The 16490-nt window shown below is 43.4% G+C and overlaps 1 protein-coding gene across 4 annotated transcripts in view; it reads left to right on the forward strand.

Moving 5' to 3' along the window:
• Positions 1 to 2074: 2074 nt before the first annotated feature.
• The window catches only part of LOC143490391 (uncharacterized), a 37337-nt gene continuing 22921 nt past the window's right edge, over positions 2075 to 16490 (forward strand). For 2 of the 4 annotated variants that reach the window (XM_076989107.1, XM_076989121.1), the window contains exons 1-16: positions 2075 to 2212; positions 3520 to 3580; positions 4510 to 4665; positions 5587 to 5733; positions 5902 to 6009; positions 7464 to 7631; positions 7742 to 7927; positions 8023 to 8145; positions 8284 to 8397; positions 8807 to 9086; positions 9562 to 9677; positions 9837 to 9954; positions 10058 to 10149; positions 10437 to 10593; positions 15775 to 15881; positions 16268 to 16391. In XM_076989107.1, coding sequence (XP_076845222.1) covers positions 3536 to 3580; positions 4510 to 4665; positions 5587 to 5733; positions 5902 to 6009; positions 7464 to 7631; positions 7742 to 7927; positions 8023 to 8145; positions 8284 to 8397; positions 8807 to 9086; positions 9562 to 9677; positions 9837 to 9954; positions 10058 to 10149; positions 10437 to 10593; positions 15775 to 15881; positions 16268 to 16391 — 2041 coding nt within the window. In that variant the 5' untranslated portion in view covers positions 2075 to 2212; positions 3520 to 3535. Of the gene's footprint in view, positions 2213 to 3335; positions 3399 to 3519; positions 3581 to 4509; positions 4666 to 5586; positions 5734 to 5901; positions 6010 to 7463; positions 7632 to 7741; positions 7928 to 8022; positions 8146 to 8283; positions 8398 to 8806; positions 9087 to 9561; positions 9678 to 9836; positions 9955 to 10057; positions 10150 to 10436; positions 10594 to 15774; positions 15882 to 16267; positions 16392 to 16490 lie in introns of those variants that run through there. The other 2 variants (XM_076989122.1, XM_076989117.1) reach the window with 2 other exon arrangements.

Raw genomic sequence — 16490 nt, forward strand, 5'->3', positions numbered from 1 at the left:
GGCTCTGGGCAGTGGCCACGACGGGGGACTACAGCGCTAGTGACCAATCACATGGTGGGGGGTCATGGGAGACCGCAACTTCATCACTGTCCTCCTAACCGAAGAACATATTTGGTATGATTTGTGTATATTGAATTTATTTTAGTTTTCCAAATTGCATAGCTGTAAAATCCAAAATCTACAGTTTTAATATCTCTTTTGCTTATCTCTTTTATTATGGGAATACGTCCAGATATTAATCAAACAGTTAAGTAATAAAAAGGAAAGCAGCCCATAAACACTTCCTTTGTATTATTTAAAAATGTAATTCACTTTATTTTAATAGTTCTATAGCATGGCAGCACCACAATTAATATAAAAAACATTAAAATGTTTGTAGTCTGAATCTGAGCTTCTCATGGTCAATTGCAGGAACATGCAGGAACTCAGTAGGACCTGAACTGCATGCAGCTTTCCATTATAAAATCATGAACAATGTATCTGAATTATGAAAAATACACTATATGTTGGCATTCAGAAAATGCAAAATGGTGAAAATGGATTGCTGGAGCAGATCTCAGCCCAAAAGACTATTATTCTATTATTTATCTATAATATGTATGTATTCTGTTCGAAGTTTGTCTGAGTAGAATAAGCTTCCCTGGTTGCTCATTTGGGCTCTGTTGAGTGAAGGCGCTGCTTCATACCTGGTCTTTTAGTGCCCCCTAGCGGCACAACGTGTTCAACTTGATCACTACACTGTAAATCAGTCTATAATCAAATCTATTAATCACTGTAACTCATCAATATGGCATATTTCCATGGTCCAAGATCTGCTCACCTTTTTGTTTGCTTTCTGTCATTCTTGATATTCCTGTTCAATTATATCTTGTTTCCTCATTAAAATATGCATGTGCAGATCACGTACAATTAAGTCTAGCACCGCAAGATGTGGACAAAGTACTACACTGAAATGCTGTTTTGAAAATACTGCTATGTTTTGTAACAGAAATATTTATTGCAATGTAATGACAACACACAGGTTATCCCTTGATGTTTCATGGTTAAGGATAGAACGGCCATAAACGATCTGTTTATAAATTCTCTAATTCAGAACACTGATGTGGAGTGACACTGGTGAGTATGTTCAAAGCCAGCATGGTGAAAGTCAAGAAGAGATCCATCATACAGCCCTAAAAGAATTCTCCTTTGAAATGACAAAAATATCCCCCAAGGCCAATTCATTCCAGTTTCCAGTGTGAGCAAGTTCCTGCTGATTCATTGTGTGGAGTAGCTATTTTTATGTTAGCCTTACTTGGCACTGGGGAAGAGGCCACATTTTGATATTGTTCTCCCTATGTACATGATGTTGCACTGTAAGCATTTTCTATTTTTTTGAAAATTATTTTTTTTAAATCACACAACAAACCTCACAACTTTCAGTCGGTAGAAATACCAGTTTATGTTGACCATAAGTGTAAGTGTACACTGTACAAAAATGCAATATTGCAATATTCCTATTATTAATGCAGGCATTACTGGGTGGAAAATGATCCTGAATTATTACAGCCTATATAACAATCAAACGCGTTCTTGGACAAATAACATTGGTTTGCTGTCCCTAGATATAAATATGTCTCTCCTGCATATTAAGACAATTCGAATGAATGAATTTCCAGCATCAAAGTAACTTTAAGTTTACAGTTGTTTATTTGTTTTATTTATTTGTTTTAATCAAAATTAGTTTTTCATATAAAACACCAAGTGTGCAACTCAAAAATGAAAATAAATGAGAGTAAAGTAAATGAGTAAAATAATGATAAATACATAAAGATATGAGTCACGATGTTCCTGGAGCAAGTTTTCCTTCTTTTGCCCCAGCATTATACTACCGCAACAAAGGTGCGACCCTCCCCTCTTCCCTGTGCTGTTCTGGAGCGATGAAATAAACATTTTACTTTCCTTTATGTCACACAGTGAAAACAGGTTTTGAAAGTCACAATAATGTCGCGCACAGAGAACGTACATAGCACAAGCGCATGCGCATGCGTCAGAAACGTGTTCGCACCGCGCATGCGTCAGAAATGTGGTTCGCCCACCTGACAAAGATGGTTTCCCGGGGCAGATGAGAGAATACCTCAGAATATCTCGGGATTTCACCGTATTTGCAGACATGTAGAATAAAACATTTTGCGGCCGATATTTAGTTACGATCTATGATACTACAAAACAGGTGAGCCCGCATGGAAGGTGTCGCCTCATGTCATCACCGTGGCTCTGGTTAGCCGTTTAGCTAACGGCGGAGGAGCGGACGGTGGTGGTCGGGGTAATGTCTGATCTCACACGGCCTACAGTGAGAGGTCGGGCTGCTCGGGTAGCACAGCTAACACAGCTAGCTGCGCCTCTGCTACAGTATGTGGATATTTCACCGTCATATTGGTCTTCCACACACTGACCAGCAGCTGCTTGTTAGTGAAGTGTGTGGACTTTGAACTGCGTTATAGTTGTAGTTGTAATAATTGGTTCCGGTAAGATGTATTGAGGCTAAATACGATAGTAGGACTACTGTGTAAACGTCCTCTGCCAAAGTAAAGGAAGGAGGGAGCAGCCCGGCCAACAGGTTCGGTGCGGGTGACTTACGTGGGACGGGGGAGCCGGTTTGTCCTGATCATCTTTCCTTCTCACACATTCATGCTGGTCAGAAATAACTTGTCTTTAAATTCAAATGGCGTTTGTATGTTTTATCAGCCTCACTAAGGTCTGTATTTAGTTTATGAGGCTGAATATCAAATTCACCTCAGCAGTGATCTTGCGGCGTAAGAGGGTTGAAGTCCTCGCAGTGATGCAGTTTGATCCACTTCTGCTACGACACCTGTGTAATGTTCACATGTCTTTACCATCACTTCATAATGCCTTGGGGTTGTTGATGGATTACGGTTGCATGGATGTATGGTTATTTCCATAGCCAACTCTTTCAGATCTTCATGTAAACAGCTCAGTGTTGCATACATTTATTGCATTATGCCAAATGCTCTATGTTCAGCAATGAATGTCTCAGTTGTAATTCCTTTAAAAAAAACTGGGCTGTCAAGAAAACAGCAGACGTTCATTCTTGATGTTTTTTATAGATATTTTTTTTCAGGCCTGCTGAATTTTGGAGATGTTTAATGTGAATGTGCAGTTTCACGTGTAGGAGGTTTGCAGCCTCCCACATGGGACACCAAGACTGTTACCATCCATCATTAATATTTGAATACTGACCTGGAAAACTGTCTACCAGTCAGAACGTTTTTACACAGGCAGAGCACTGCAGTCGTCTCTGATAAAGACAAGGCTGCCAGTATATCGTCTTCTCTGCACAGTCTTAACTTTACCCTGCAAAATGGAAGTGAGTGACTGTACATAGCCAAGACAAAGAGGTATTATTCTGCTGGGAAAGGTCGAGTCACCCTGCCCATCTTATTGGGGAAAGCAATGGTGCATTAAGTTATTACAGCACCACTGTATATTAATGAAAAATATGTTTTTGTTTTTTCAAAGGCTTGCCATCTAAACCATGCTGAAGTGGTTTTCCACTGATGAGGGTGGCTCTGCCCAAGGGGTGAGTAGGACACTGAATGTTTTGGTGTGTAAGCCTAGACATTATGTGGTTATTACTATTATAATTACTGCAATCAGGTATTAAACTCTTGTAAAGCCCTCTTAACATTTTTTAACTCTTCATTATTGTACTATTAATAAAAAAGGTCACTAGCCTTTTCTGACTCTGAGCTTAGACACTAGAGGCTTGTTTAGTTTGCCGCAGTTACCGGTGCCAAAGTCTCAGCCAGTCTGCAATGCTCATGGTTCCAGCAATGTGTGAGACAGCACTGATGAGTAGACACATTTAAGGCTTTAAGGCCTCATGAGGGGGGTGGGGGGGATTAGCCAGTGTGTGTTGAAGGCCAGCACTGATGTCACTGCTTTGACTGTGTTGGTCTGCCTCGCTGATAAGGTCTTTTGCTTCCTGTGGTACATGCTTTTCTGTTATAAACCACTGTGGATTGTGTGTCTATTGTACTGACCACGTTGGCCTGGCTACGCGCTGGTGTCTTTCCTGAGATTTCTGTGTGATCCTAGTCTTTCCTGACTAGGAAAGTCCCCCAGCTGTCCACTGGGTCGGTTTCTGTTTATCTTTCAATTGGTTGTTCAGGTGATCACATGATCAGGTATTCAGTCTTTCAGCAAAAGCCCAGATCAGATATTGGCTTCTTCACTGCAACAGTGATTGTGACCTGAAAGCTATTATATGAGCCACTAATGCTAAGAATAATGTCGAAAGACATACCCTTGTTAAAAGGCATTAACAAATAATTTGAGTTATCATATTTCTGTCCTTTTTAAAGTCTTTTCGACTTAAGACACCTTTAAGGCTTTCTGTTGGAAAGCTGTTATTACAAGCACAAAGTGACCAATAGGAATAAAGAGACTACAGCTCAGTTCACCCTTTCACCCTCCATGTCATATCCCTTCTCTCCTTCCCTCTCTCAGGCCCCAGGGTCCCCACAGGGAGGTGGTGGAGGTGGTGGACCCCCGCTGACGGAGGTGACAGAGCGTTTGGCTCAGATGGAGCAGCTGGTAGCCCAGTTAAAGGAGATAATCAGGGAGAAAGATGCAGCTCTCCACACGAAAGATGAACAGCTCAAGGTAATTAGTCTCCCACCCAGAAAATGGCAGAATAGAACTGCAAAATGTATGATTGATGTATGATCTCTGTACTGGGTCTATCTCTGTACTGGGTCTATCTCTGTACTGGGTTGTGTGGTATTGCTCTTTTCTCAGTATTGAAATAAACAATTTAGGAAATAATTTTCTTTTCCTACATTTCACACATTCCAAATGAGTCAGTCAAGGGATTGATTTGATTTAGCGTTTCATCTAATGAACGCTTTTGGTTAAAACAGTAGAAGTCAGTATTTAACCTTTATAATGCCACATGAACATTTCATTTGCTCTCACACACATTTATTCTAGAAGATGTATCTCATTTACAATATTTACTCTATATCATCCCAAGAATGGACATTACATCTGTGCTGGTTATGGGATGTTTATTTGAGCCTGGAGTGGATGTTCTTTGGCCTTGAGTGGCCTTGCACTTCTTATTAAAGGGTTAACCAATGGGGAGCGTCTTTATGAAAAAAAGTGTAACTGGTGCCAGACTGTGTGTGTTGAGCAAAGTACAGTCTAAGTGCAGGAACAATGGAGATTCAGTGTTATCTCCATACATGTTTTCTTAGCAGTCTGGAAGCCCACTGCTTGGAAATAATAATTAACATTATTATGCTCATATCACAACTGTTCAGTAGTTAATAAGCAGAATTCTTCATATTTAAATCACAAGGTATAGTCTTGTGGACATGTGCCAGGTTTTATTATTTAGTTTTGAGCTTTAATTCATTGAGATTATTGTTGGTAATTTTCAAAACATGACCACCGTTCCACTTGGAATTATATTGTATTAAAGTGCCAGTGCTTGCACTGTCCATGTGTCACAGAGGTGCAGTGTGATTGTGGCACAGAGTGGCTGCAGCTCCTTAACCCGATGCTCCTCCATAAACCCCCCAGGCTGAACAGGAGTCATGTGAGGCCAAGCTGTCTAAGATGCGCCTCCAGAACAAGGCAAAGGTCACCTCTCTGAACTCTCAACTGGAGGAGCTACGGAAACAGCAGAGGGCAGCTGGGGGCGTGGCCTCGCCTGTCCCATTTAAACGGGTACGAGAGTGTTCTGCTAGCTGTCGGGTTCAGACCCGCATCCTACGCAGCCGCGTTCATTTTTCCTTTTGTTTCCACGTGGAGCGATGAACGTGACCCCTGCCGCATTAGTGTGTTGATGTGCGCTGGTATGTCTGCGTTGTGGTTGATGGCGTCTTCCCTCTTCAGAGTGGCAGTGGGGAGGCAGGGGAGGCGGAGCTGGGCGGAGCCAGCAGGGGTAAGATCCTCCTACTGAAGAAGAAGCTGGAAGATATGGAGCAGCAGCTGAACCTAAAGGTACTGCAGGCCCTGCCATCAGTGTGTGAGTGTGTGTGTGAGTGTGTGTGTGTGAGTGTGTGTGTGTGAGTGTGTGTGTGTGAGTGTGTGTGTGTGAGTGTGTGTGTGTGAGTGTGTGTGTGTGAGTGTGTGTGTGTGTGAGTGTGAGTGTGTGTGTGAGTGTGAGTGTGTGTGTGTGTGTGTGTGTGTGTGAGTGTGTGAGTGTGTGTGTGTGTGTGTGTGTGTGGAGTATGAGCTAGAGGAAGATCAAAGTGGGAAACGCACCAGACGGTGGTGGAGAATGACTAAGCTACGATTCTGTGGGACTTCCAGCAGAAGAGATCTGTAGTGATGGATGTAGCAATATCAGTGATAGCAGCGTCATGATCAAGGAACCCAACAACCTGGAGAAATACCAGTTGCTGAGAGAAGAGCTGGAAAAGACATGGAAAATGTTAACAACAGTTGTTCCCATAGTGATCCGAGCACTGGGGGAGAATGCCTCCAGCAGATCCCAGGAACATCTCCAGAGACCTCTGTCCAGGGGAGTGCAGTCCTGGGAACACCAAGTTTTGCAGGACGTTTCTGACAGACCTTCTCCGTTAGCTGTGCAAGCAGAGTGCTTCTGAATTAGTAGGAGGGAACAGTTTGTATATGAACAAGTCGATATTTAAATCCAATATACGGACAGATAAATGGGAGGCGGGAGCAGACAAAATGATGGTGAGTTTCTGGAGAAACATATTTCAGATAGAGGTCCTTTGTCAGCTGTTCCAGCAGATTTAGCTGCCACAGCTGATTGAAGAACCTCTGACCTGTTCTGTTTCTCTGGAAACCTTGTGTTCTTCACTGCTGTTTTGCCTACCTCTACATCTCTTGCTATGATACACTTCAGTTATACTGGTTGACGCGCCACTACTTGTTAATCTCTGAATGTCCAATAAGATCTTGATCTCCACTACTCTCTGTGGCTCCTCCCATTTGGCTTGGGTGTGTCCATGCCTTGCGTATGTTCTTGTATATACCACATTAGAACCTGCCACTTGGTTCTCATTAGTGACGGCTTGTCCGGCACCTCTGCTGTCTGTGTGTGGGTCCACGGACAGGCTTATTTTTGCCTTAGTACCTCATCTGCTTCTATGACCACATCCTCCGTTTGACTCAGGCTCTCCGTCATCAGCTCATCTTTCAGGTGCTGTTGGAGGTACTATGGGTGTTTTGTGTCTGTCCCTGCACAGAGGATATTACACTTTGTAGGACCTTTACTTCTGCCTGGCATACAGTGTTTGCACTTCATGGGTGAAGTGTGTGTGTGTGTGTGTGTGTGTGCGTGCGTGTGCGCATTGTGTGAGATTATAAAAAATCTGTTGTATTTTACAAGAAATATAATTGCTCAAACTTTCTAAAACGAGCAACTACAATACAAAGTAGTTATCACAGATTCAACAAGTCTGACTCCTCATCTCGTGTTTCAGACGCAGGAACTGGAAGCCCAGAGGCAGCGTGGGATCGAGATGGACGCCATGTTGGTGGAGCGAGACAAGCGTCTGGCGGAAAAGGAGGCCTACATCATCCACCTGCAGGTGGCAGTCTCTGGAGAGCATCCTGAGACCGCAGCCCAGCCAGTGCCTCAGGACAGCAAGGTGAGGAACTCGGAGCAGAAGTGGGCATTTCGCAGGGCAGTGCCGCCCCTCTGACAGCTCTTCTCAGGCGGGGAGGTTCCTCTGTTTACATGGTGGGTATGTGACTGCAGGAGCATTCGGTGGATGGTAGCGCCTCCATGCAGGAGCTCCAGATGCTGGTGCAGAGCCTGACCAAGAAGGTGGGAGACGGAGAGGAGCAGTGCAGCCTCCTGAAGGAGCAGAGCGACAGCCTCAAGGAGCTGCTGGTGGACGAGAGAGCCCAGTTTGAGAAGAAGGAGACCATGTACAAGCAAAATGTGAGTTTCATCATCGTTCGCTCATTCAGGCGCATTGGGGTCCTACTGCATTTTGGATTCAATTAATTTCTCTAATGAGCATTTCAAAACCACAGATCCAGACATTCAAAGACATAATTTTGGAAAAAGACAACAAATTAACGGAGGTGAACCGAATGCACGAGCAGGAGCTCTTCAGGCTTGCAGCCAAGTCAGATGCCAGCTCAGATCTCGAACAGGTAGGAACGCTGTGGAACTTCTGGGACGAGAGAGATTTTAACAGGCAAAGTAGTTGCTGAAACCTGTAAAGTTTAGCACTAGCTGTAATGCTGGTTGCCTCTAACAGTAGTTCTCTGTAATGCTGCGTATGTTCTCAGCTCCTGAAGGCTCTTAAACAGAAGCTACACGAGAAGGAAGAAGTGCTCCTGGGCAAAGCTCAAGTGATCGATGTCCTCCAGGGAGAGGTGGACAGTAGAGACCAGCACATCAAGGTGACAAATCCAAAAAACGTGTGCGTGTGTGTGAGTGGCACAGATAGTTTAATCTCATCCCTCTCCTCATTTTTTTTGTGTTCTCTCCACCACTTCTACTACTATGAAATAAATATATTTATTTTAGGTTTTTGATGTGTTGAAATCCAGTCTAAAGCAGATGAATGGAATAAACGCCTAAACATAATGAACATAATGTCGAGCCATAAGTTTTAAATATTTGTTAATAATAATTATGTATTGAGGGAAGAATAACTCCAAAATATTTGGAAAAATAATGTGTACTTTATATATAGTATATTTCCGTGTATTATAGTACGTATAATATATGTCTGTTTTTTTTTTTTATTTCATGAGTTGGATCTATGCTTTATTTTCCAAAGCTAAAAGTCCTGTATTGCGTGTGCAGGAGCTTGGCGAGCGTCTGCTGCGTCTGCAGGGTGAGCGGGACAACGTTCAGTCCAAGCTGGAGGCCGAGAAGCACATCATGCGGGCGCAGGTACGCGACCTCATGGAGAAACACCAGGAGGAGCTCCGCAGGGTGGTGGAGAAACACGAGAGTGAGGCGTCGGAGAAGGTGCAGCCAGAGGTGGGGAGGCAGCCCTCGCCTCAGCAGGCCACGCCCACACACGCTCCTGACTGTCCGCCCCTCAACACGGCAGTGACCCAGAGACTCGCGGACCTTGAAGGTATCCAATGTTGGTCTTGTTTAAGAATTAAGAGTCTTATGGAGCTGAAGAGACTTTAATATCTTTTGATGTGTGTGAGACAGAGGGGCAGGCTCTCTAATTATGTAGGTACCATACCAGTGCTGCTCTCACTACCACAGAAAAACGCCAGACTGAAACTGTACACCTGTGACATATGCATGTGAGATACATGTACCTAATACTCTGATGAGTGCAAGTGTTTCTGATAATGTCTACAATGTGCATGCATATTCATGAGATGCTTAGTGTTCCTGTTAGAGAATTAGTGTTGAGGTTCAGTTCCGTAGCAGTCATGTGCCTGTAGGATTGGCATATTAACATATGAATTTCACCTGAAGGGCATTTTTGAGATTGTTTACCTGAACAGGCATGAGGAAGTGCTGAGTGAAATCCGTCTGTGTTCTTACATGTTAATGATTGATTTCTGGTCTCACTTCTTTATGCGGGCGATCAGTCCAAGTCAAGGTAAAAGCAGATGAAGCCAGTAAGTCAGAAGCCAAGTTCCTAAAGATGAAAGCATGGTCCAAGTCTCGCATCAAACAACTGGAAGATGAGTTGAAGAAAGCTCAGGTGAGACAAAGATACCGGTTTTAGTGTGGAAGACACACTACTGCAATGTACTGAAATTCACATTCAGTACTTTTTTGAAACAATCAGAGCCTATAGTTTGTTTAGTGGCAACAACAAACAACATACAAACATACAGCGTTTCTCACTTTTAAACCCCAGTCTGGTAGTGTGGGTCCTGATGTAACTGCCCTGCGTGGCCGGGTCCGTGAGCTTGAGGAGGACAGAGAGGAGATGTTGAGCAGACTTGAACAGTACCACGAGTTCAAGGCCAAAAATGGTGAGGAAAGAAGAAAATGTACTGTACTGTAGACTGAGATGCGTTGCACGTTTGGTGTACTTTGCTGTACAGTAGTTTTTTCTGTTTGACCCAATGTGTGCAGATATTCTAGAGGCGAAGTTGGTGGTGTATGAGGAACAGCAGAGGAAGATGCAGGCAGACCTGGAACAGGTGACCAAGAGAGCAGCGTCGCAGGTAGGGTGAACCTCCACCTTCCCTCACACATGGTGATGCTGATTCCACTTCAAACTGAGGTGCCCAGAAGCTGGAGCCCTCCTGTGTCTCTCGTCTCTAATGCTGTCCTCGGCTCATGGACGTCTTGATGTTTGTTTGCATTGAGTTCAATCTAATGTATTAAAGAAGGGGACAATGTGGACATGGCCAACAACTGGCACAAAACAGACCTTCCGCTGACGAAACTGACTTTCCACTGTGTGGTGTAAAAGAGCCTGTTTCCCTTTGGCCTGTTGTGTGTCCTTCAGGCGAGCGAGTCTGGCAGCGCAGACGATGGGCACAACCAGCTGGAGTGGCAGGACATGGTGACCATGGTGACGGAGGCTGAGACCGCACGGGACCAGGCTCAGGAGGAGAAGAACATCCTGACGCTCCGCATGACCCACATCGAGGAGGAGAGAGAGGGTGAGGAGAGAGAGAGAGGGTGAGGAGAGGGAGAGAGGGTGAGGAGAGGAGAGGAGAGGGAGAGAGAGGGTGAGGAGAGGAGAGGGAGAGAAGAGAGAGAGGGTGAGGAGAGAGGGTGGGGAGAGAGAGGGAGGAGAGAGAGAGAGAGAGGAGAGAGGGAGAAGAGAGAGGGAAAGGGTGAGGAGAGGGCGAGGGAGGAGAGAGAGAAGGGTGAGGGAGGAAGAGGGTGAGGGAGAGAGAGAGAGAGGGTGAGTAGAGAGAGAGGGTGAGTAGAGAGAGAGGGTGAGTAGAGAGAGAGAGGGGGAGGAGAGGGAGGGAGGAATGTTTCTATTATCTCGTCAACAAGTGATGTGCTTGCTAGACAGTTATCACGGGAAGCTGCGTATCTCACCGCGCCAGTCCAACTGCGGGCAGCAGGTGTCATCAATGCACCAATCAAAACACAAGACACATCTGCATCACATTTGCCTCACATTGCCTGGTGTTACAAAATACTTCACACACCATGTGTTTCCATGTCACCAAAAGTGCAGCCTTATGCAGATTGTCCTTTTACCTGATGACCTGTAGAGGGAAATGTTTCTATTAGCAAGGTGGAGTAAGAACTATCCAGTTTGGCTAGATATTTTACACCTTTATCAGTGTGTTTAAGGGGATGACTTGATAAGGTGTCTGAACATTTGTTCTTAATCAGCTAGTATACTCCCAATACCTCTTAAATTGAGAAAGTGAACTGGTGAAGTTGCACTTGGGGCTGGCTGTTCAACTGGTGAGAGACACCGAGGTAACGTTGCATACGGAAGCACATTCAGGGCCCAGTAGTTTAAACCACCGTTATTAGGAAATATGTTGCATGGAGGTCCTTTTTGAAAGTCATAATTATATCAAAATGTAAATATTATAAAGCACTTGAAAAGGATGATTTTTAGAGTGTTTGTGGAATTATAGTAGAGTATAGGTTTAAAGTGGGTTGAGAGACAAAAGCAAGGAAACCCTATTGTTTGGTTTTAATAGTTTATTGCCAGACTACACTCCCTGCCATTCTTGTGGCCAAGTATAAACTGTTCACACACAGGAGCGCATAAACTACATGTCTCTCTGAAATTTCATTAAAACTCAGAGACATGTTTCTGATTCTTTGCTGATTCATTTATACTTTAGCATTTATGCGATAAACAACTTTGCTTAAGATAACACTGCCTTTGGTGTGATAAATAACCTATCAGTTTCATTCTGGAACTTCTGTTCTTTTAATGTATTTTCCCCCAGTTTGACAAGTTCTCCACTTCCCGAACTCCCAGTACCCACTTTAACTCGTGTGGGCTTGAGGGATCGTATTCATATCTATTTTATGACCAGTTTCTAATTCAAATAGCATTTCTCAGCAAGTGTCAAAAATAGTAAAAGTCAGAGGTGTTTTATTAGGGAGAGCATGATAACCATTTTTGTCATGATTTATTTTGTATACTCTCACGTACGACTGATCCAGTGTCAGCATGACTCTTGTTTTGCTTTTGGTTTTGTTCTTTTCTCCCATCTGCGAGATGAGCCCTGTCTCCAGCCCTCAAGCTCCCTCCCTCCACCCGTCATCCTGCGCTTTGATTGGTGCAGCCACAGAGAACAGTTTCCCCTCAGTTTTGTGCATGCAGGCTCCCCTTGCTCCAGTGTCGGTCCTCCTGCTGTACTACCCGTCGATCCCCAGAAGCCCTTTCACCTGCGGGATCTCCCGGTAGTACAGTGGAAGCTGACATCTTGACTTCATCTCCTTTATTTCTTGTAGTCTGGCTCTTTCTGTTTCCTTCCATTTCCACTGCTTTCTTTGCTCTATGGACCTGATGACCTCTTCACAAGGCCCAGCTCTAAACTTACCTGCTGTATTTTAACAGGTGTTCGATGTCTGGTGTTGAGTGTTCTGATATCGTGGTCTGATATTAAAGGCTTAGTAATTGCGAGCCCATATTTTAAACTTTTGAAGCTATTACCATTGATTACCTCTTCTTTCAATTGCGGACACTTTACATTGTAAACCCAATCAATACTAAACCACAGTTTTCATATTCATAAATCGGATTTATTTGGCATGGCAAACCTTTCTCCTGGAGGTTCCCTTCAGAAATTTGCGAAATTGCAGATTTATATTCTCTGTTTCTGATTAGCTTGTTGGTGATGATACAGAGAACTGTTCACCTCTTCAGGTTTATGGAGTCAAATTAGGGTCTTTAATGGTGACGAAAAAATAATATCGCAAATATAAGATTAGCATTTTGCATTTTACGTTCCTAATTTGTTTCTGCAATACTTTCCCTCTTTTGCGTTTCTTTCTTTTCTTTGCGTTTCACATTTTATGTTGCTGCTTTTTTTTTGCAATACTTTCTCCCTTTTGCGTTTCTTTCTTTTGTTTGCTCGTCACTGCTTTTCTTTGCGTCTCACATTTTACGTTCATAATTTTTTTTTTGCGCTTCTCTCTTTTCTTTGCTCCGGTTTTACCCTCTGTGTGGGGGCGGGGAAAGAGGCGTGGCCAAGAGCAAAAGGCGTGCTGTGAACGTTCAGCGTCAGTTCAGCTTCCTTCCACTCGCTGAACTGAACTGCTGCTGCAGCGCATCTGGTGTTAAAGTAAGAGAGAGGTCGGGTGTGTGCGAGGTGGTGGCGCATTTCAGGGCATTGTTTTTATTCGCTCAGGTTTTCAAAAGATCATTTCAAACCGACCTCAGTAAAATGTTAATAATAATATTAACATTTTCATTCTCATATGAAATCTGAAAAACACAAGCGATATGATGGCACTCGTAATAGTAATATGCATATCGAGTCATTCGCTGCTAACTGCAGTTTAACTGTAAGTGCCAAAAATGATTTGTCTACTGTGTAGGGCGACCAAACGTCCGTATTTCCCGGGTTTTTTTAAGTGAGGAAATGTCCTGGTTTTTAAATTACCTTCGTTGGACCATTACAATGTAAATGTACAGGCACTAGGGCACTGCGCACAGCGCTGCGTGAGCCGTAATCCCTGAGCCGCGTCAAGCTGGTTATACGTGACGCGTCGCGACCGTCGCGTGCCGACAATGACGTAATCGCGGTGGCTCCGCCCCTGCGCGAGGTCCCCGCGTGCTGTTGCTTCGCGAGGTTGTGCACCCCCCCCGTCAGCAACTTACGGTCGCCACCCCCCCATTAACAATTTACACTCGCCACCTTCTCTAGGTTCAAATGTCACTCCAAGAGATCTTGAAAAGTTGGCAACCCTGGTATTATTTTTTCTTGTGAGAGGTATTAAAAAGGTCTTAAAAGTCATTGAATTTGAGATTTAAAAATGTGCAGATACCCTGAGTGACGCGCAAACAAAAGAAAGAAACGCAAAAGGGAGAAAGTATTGCAAAAAAAAGTAGCAACATAAAATGTGAAACGCAAAGAAAAGAAAGAAACGCAAAAGAGGGAAAGTATTGCAGAAACAAATTAGGAACGTAAAATGCAAAATGCTAATCTTATATTTGCGATATTTTTTTTTTTTTCGTCACCATTAAAGACCCTAATTTGACTCCATACAGGTTCAGGGTTTGCCATGCCTTGGCTTAAGTGTATGTCAGGTCAATGCTTATATTTTCCTTGATATGAGCAGAGTCCCTTTGCTGGAGCCTTTGGCTGTTTCTTTCACATCATTAACACTCACGAGTGACACTCTTTTCACACTGCACTGATTAACACCAATCGATGCGCAAATTCTAACAGTGGTGCTGCTTAGTTAAAATGGTCATATAAACATATACAGGGCTGTTTAATCAGTTTGAGGACATTGTTGCAGGTATTATCCAGGTGGATGTGTTTTGAGAATCCACTTTGTGTTTTATAATCAATTTCTATCTTTAGTGCTTGGCAAGAAAATGTCCTGTTTCTGATAAATAGCCCTGCATAGCGTTCCATATTTAGTGAGGTGCTGATTATCTACTTTTAGTGTATTGCAATTGCTCCTTAATAGCTGGGAAAGGTTGATAGTCGAAACTCTATCAATGATTTCACACTTCACCCTGTATAATTCAGTGTACAAGTCTCTTTTAAAGGAATTTATCATTGTGTTTCAACCTAATCACTATCTACTGTATTTATGGTTGATTATCACAGTAATTTTTGAGATTTTCCATTGTACTTGAGTCTACTAAGCCAAAGGCAGGTTGATGAGCAATATCTCAACATCTGCCCATAGGCTTTTGCTACAAGTATGACTCGAGTGAGCAGTTTTTTGTTCATTTTTGAGATAGATGGAAATGTTCCAGAATTGTCTGTGGTAAACAATTATACACAACTGATGCGATTAAGCTGAAGACTGTTGGGAAATTCCTTTTAAGCATACTTTGACCTAATTGATTGAATCAGTTCTCTGTCATAGTTTCTGTTCTGCAAAATCCTTCCATAAAATTTTCACTGTTCTTTTAACCTTCCTGATACCACAAAACAGATGGGAATATGTTTTGTGCTGATCATTCGTGTTGTCACAGCACTTTACAGATTAGACTTTACAGATTAGACTTTACAGATTATAATTTGATGTGATTGTGTTTCCTCGGCTTCTCTTCACCATCCAGCACCCAAATGCGTAGCTTTGCCCTTTTACCAAACCGCCAGGAATTCCTGTTCTCCAAATGCATGAAGAGATAAATGGAATCACATTTCCTTGCTGTCTGTCTGTTGTTTTTGCGAATGCTGATCGCCCTGCTGCTTTGTACATCTGTCGTTTTTTGTTTAACTGAAGTTTGAAAATGTGCATGGTAAAATACGTCACACTCACATCACGCTCACATGTTCATCACTGCTTTACACAAAAGCAGACATGTCCTCTACACTCTTTTCTCTCTGGTATGATGATATTTAGCCTTTTACGAAATATGGTATTCTTGGTCCTGGCTGCAAGTGTCATGTGTGGCTGTGTGCGAATGGATGTGTGTATCTGAACATCTCCTTTTCCTTTTACTCTCCTATAGATTATTTTTCATTTCCCCCACCATATATATACTTTTTTTTTCTTCCTCAAAATTCCTCCCCCCACCCCCCATTCTTCTCTCTTGTGTGTGTGGTTCCCCCTGTGCTTCTGCCCTGTCCTTGGCCTGAGTATTAAGTATATGTCCCGCATACTTTCCTGTGGCACAAAACTGATTGAGGATGACTGGTTCTTTCCTGGCTGCTCCGATCCAGCACTGGCCACTCGGCAGCAGGAGTTGGAGGAGGAGCTGGCCCAGGCCCGAGGGCTTCGTCCACGGAAGGGCAAGAAGCTTGGGGACTCTGCGCCCCGCAGCCTGCAGGTATGAGCGAGGCATCACCATTAGTCTTGTTCACAAGGCTGGCAGAGATCTAATGGCTAAAATGGAGAAATATAAACATGCAAAAAAGATAATTATTTTAGAACTGACTTGTGTATACCATGCAATGCATTTGAGCTCCATCACATGATCTAGCACATAAGGGGCATGATGATCATGATTTTAGGAGTGTTGGAACTGGTAACACCCAACGGTTTGCTTGTCGTCTTCAGGGCTTGGTGTTTGAGTGCTTGGTATTTGAGTGCAGCTCACATAACACATTTCATCACATTGTTCCTTTCTAATGTTGTAGGTCTCCTTTTCTTCAAGCATTTTTTGAATTTATGACACATTTCGTTGTAGCCTCTCATCTATTCTTTTCTTCTCAGGAGGACTTTGAGTTTGATGACAGACGGTCTTTTCCGGATCCCCAGAGCATCTCCAGCATCACTGCTCCCATGGAAGGGGAGAATATGGGAGGTTGGTGGCCCGAATACAGTGCTCCAGACTCAGGTGTGAAGCCCACTAGACGGTTTAGACTAGCATGCACATGTCCCATTCATGTCTACATTTTTATGAACTTGCATATTGATTTTACTTTATTTTTTAACA

This window comes from Brachyhypopomus gauderio, chromosome 2 (genome assembly GCF_052324685.1).
Source record: "Brachyhypopomus gauderio isolate BG-103 chromosome 2, BGAUD_0.2, whole genome shotgun sequence".
NCBI lineage: Eukaryota > Metazoa > Chordata > Actinopteri > Gymnotiformes > Hypopomidae > Brachyhypopomus > Brachyhypopomus gauderio.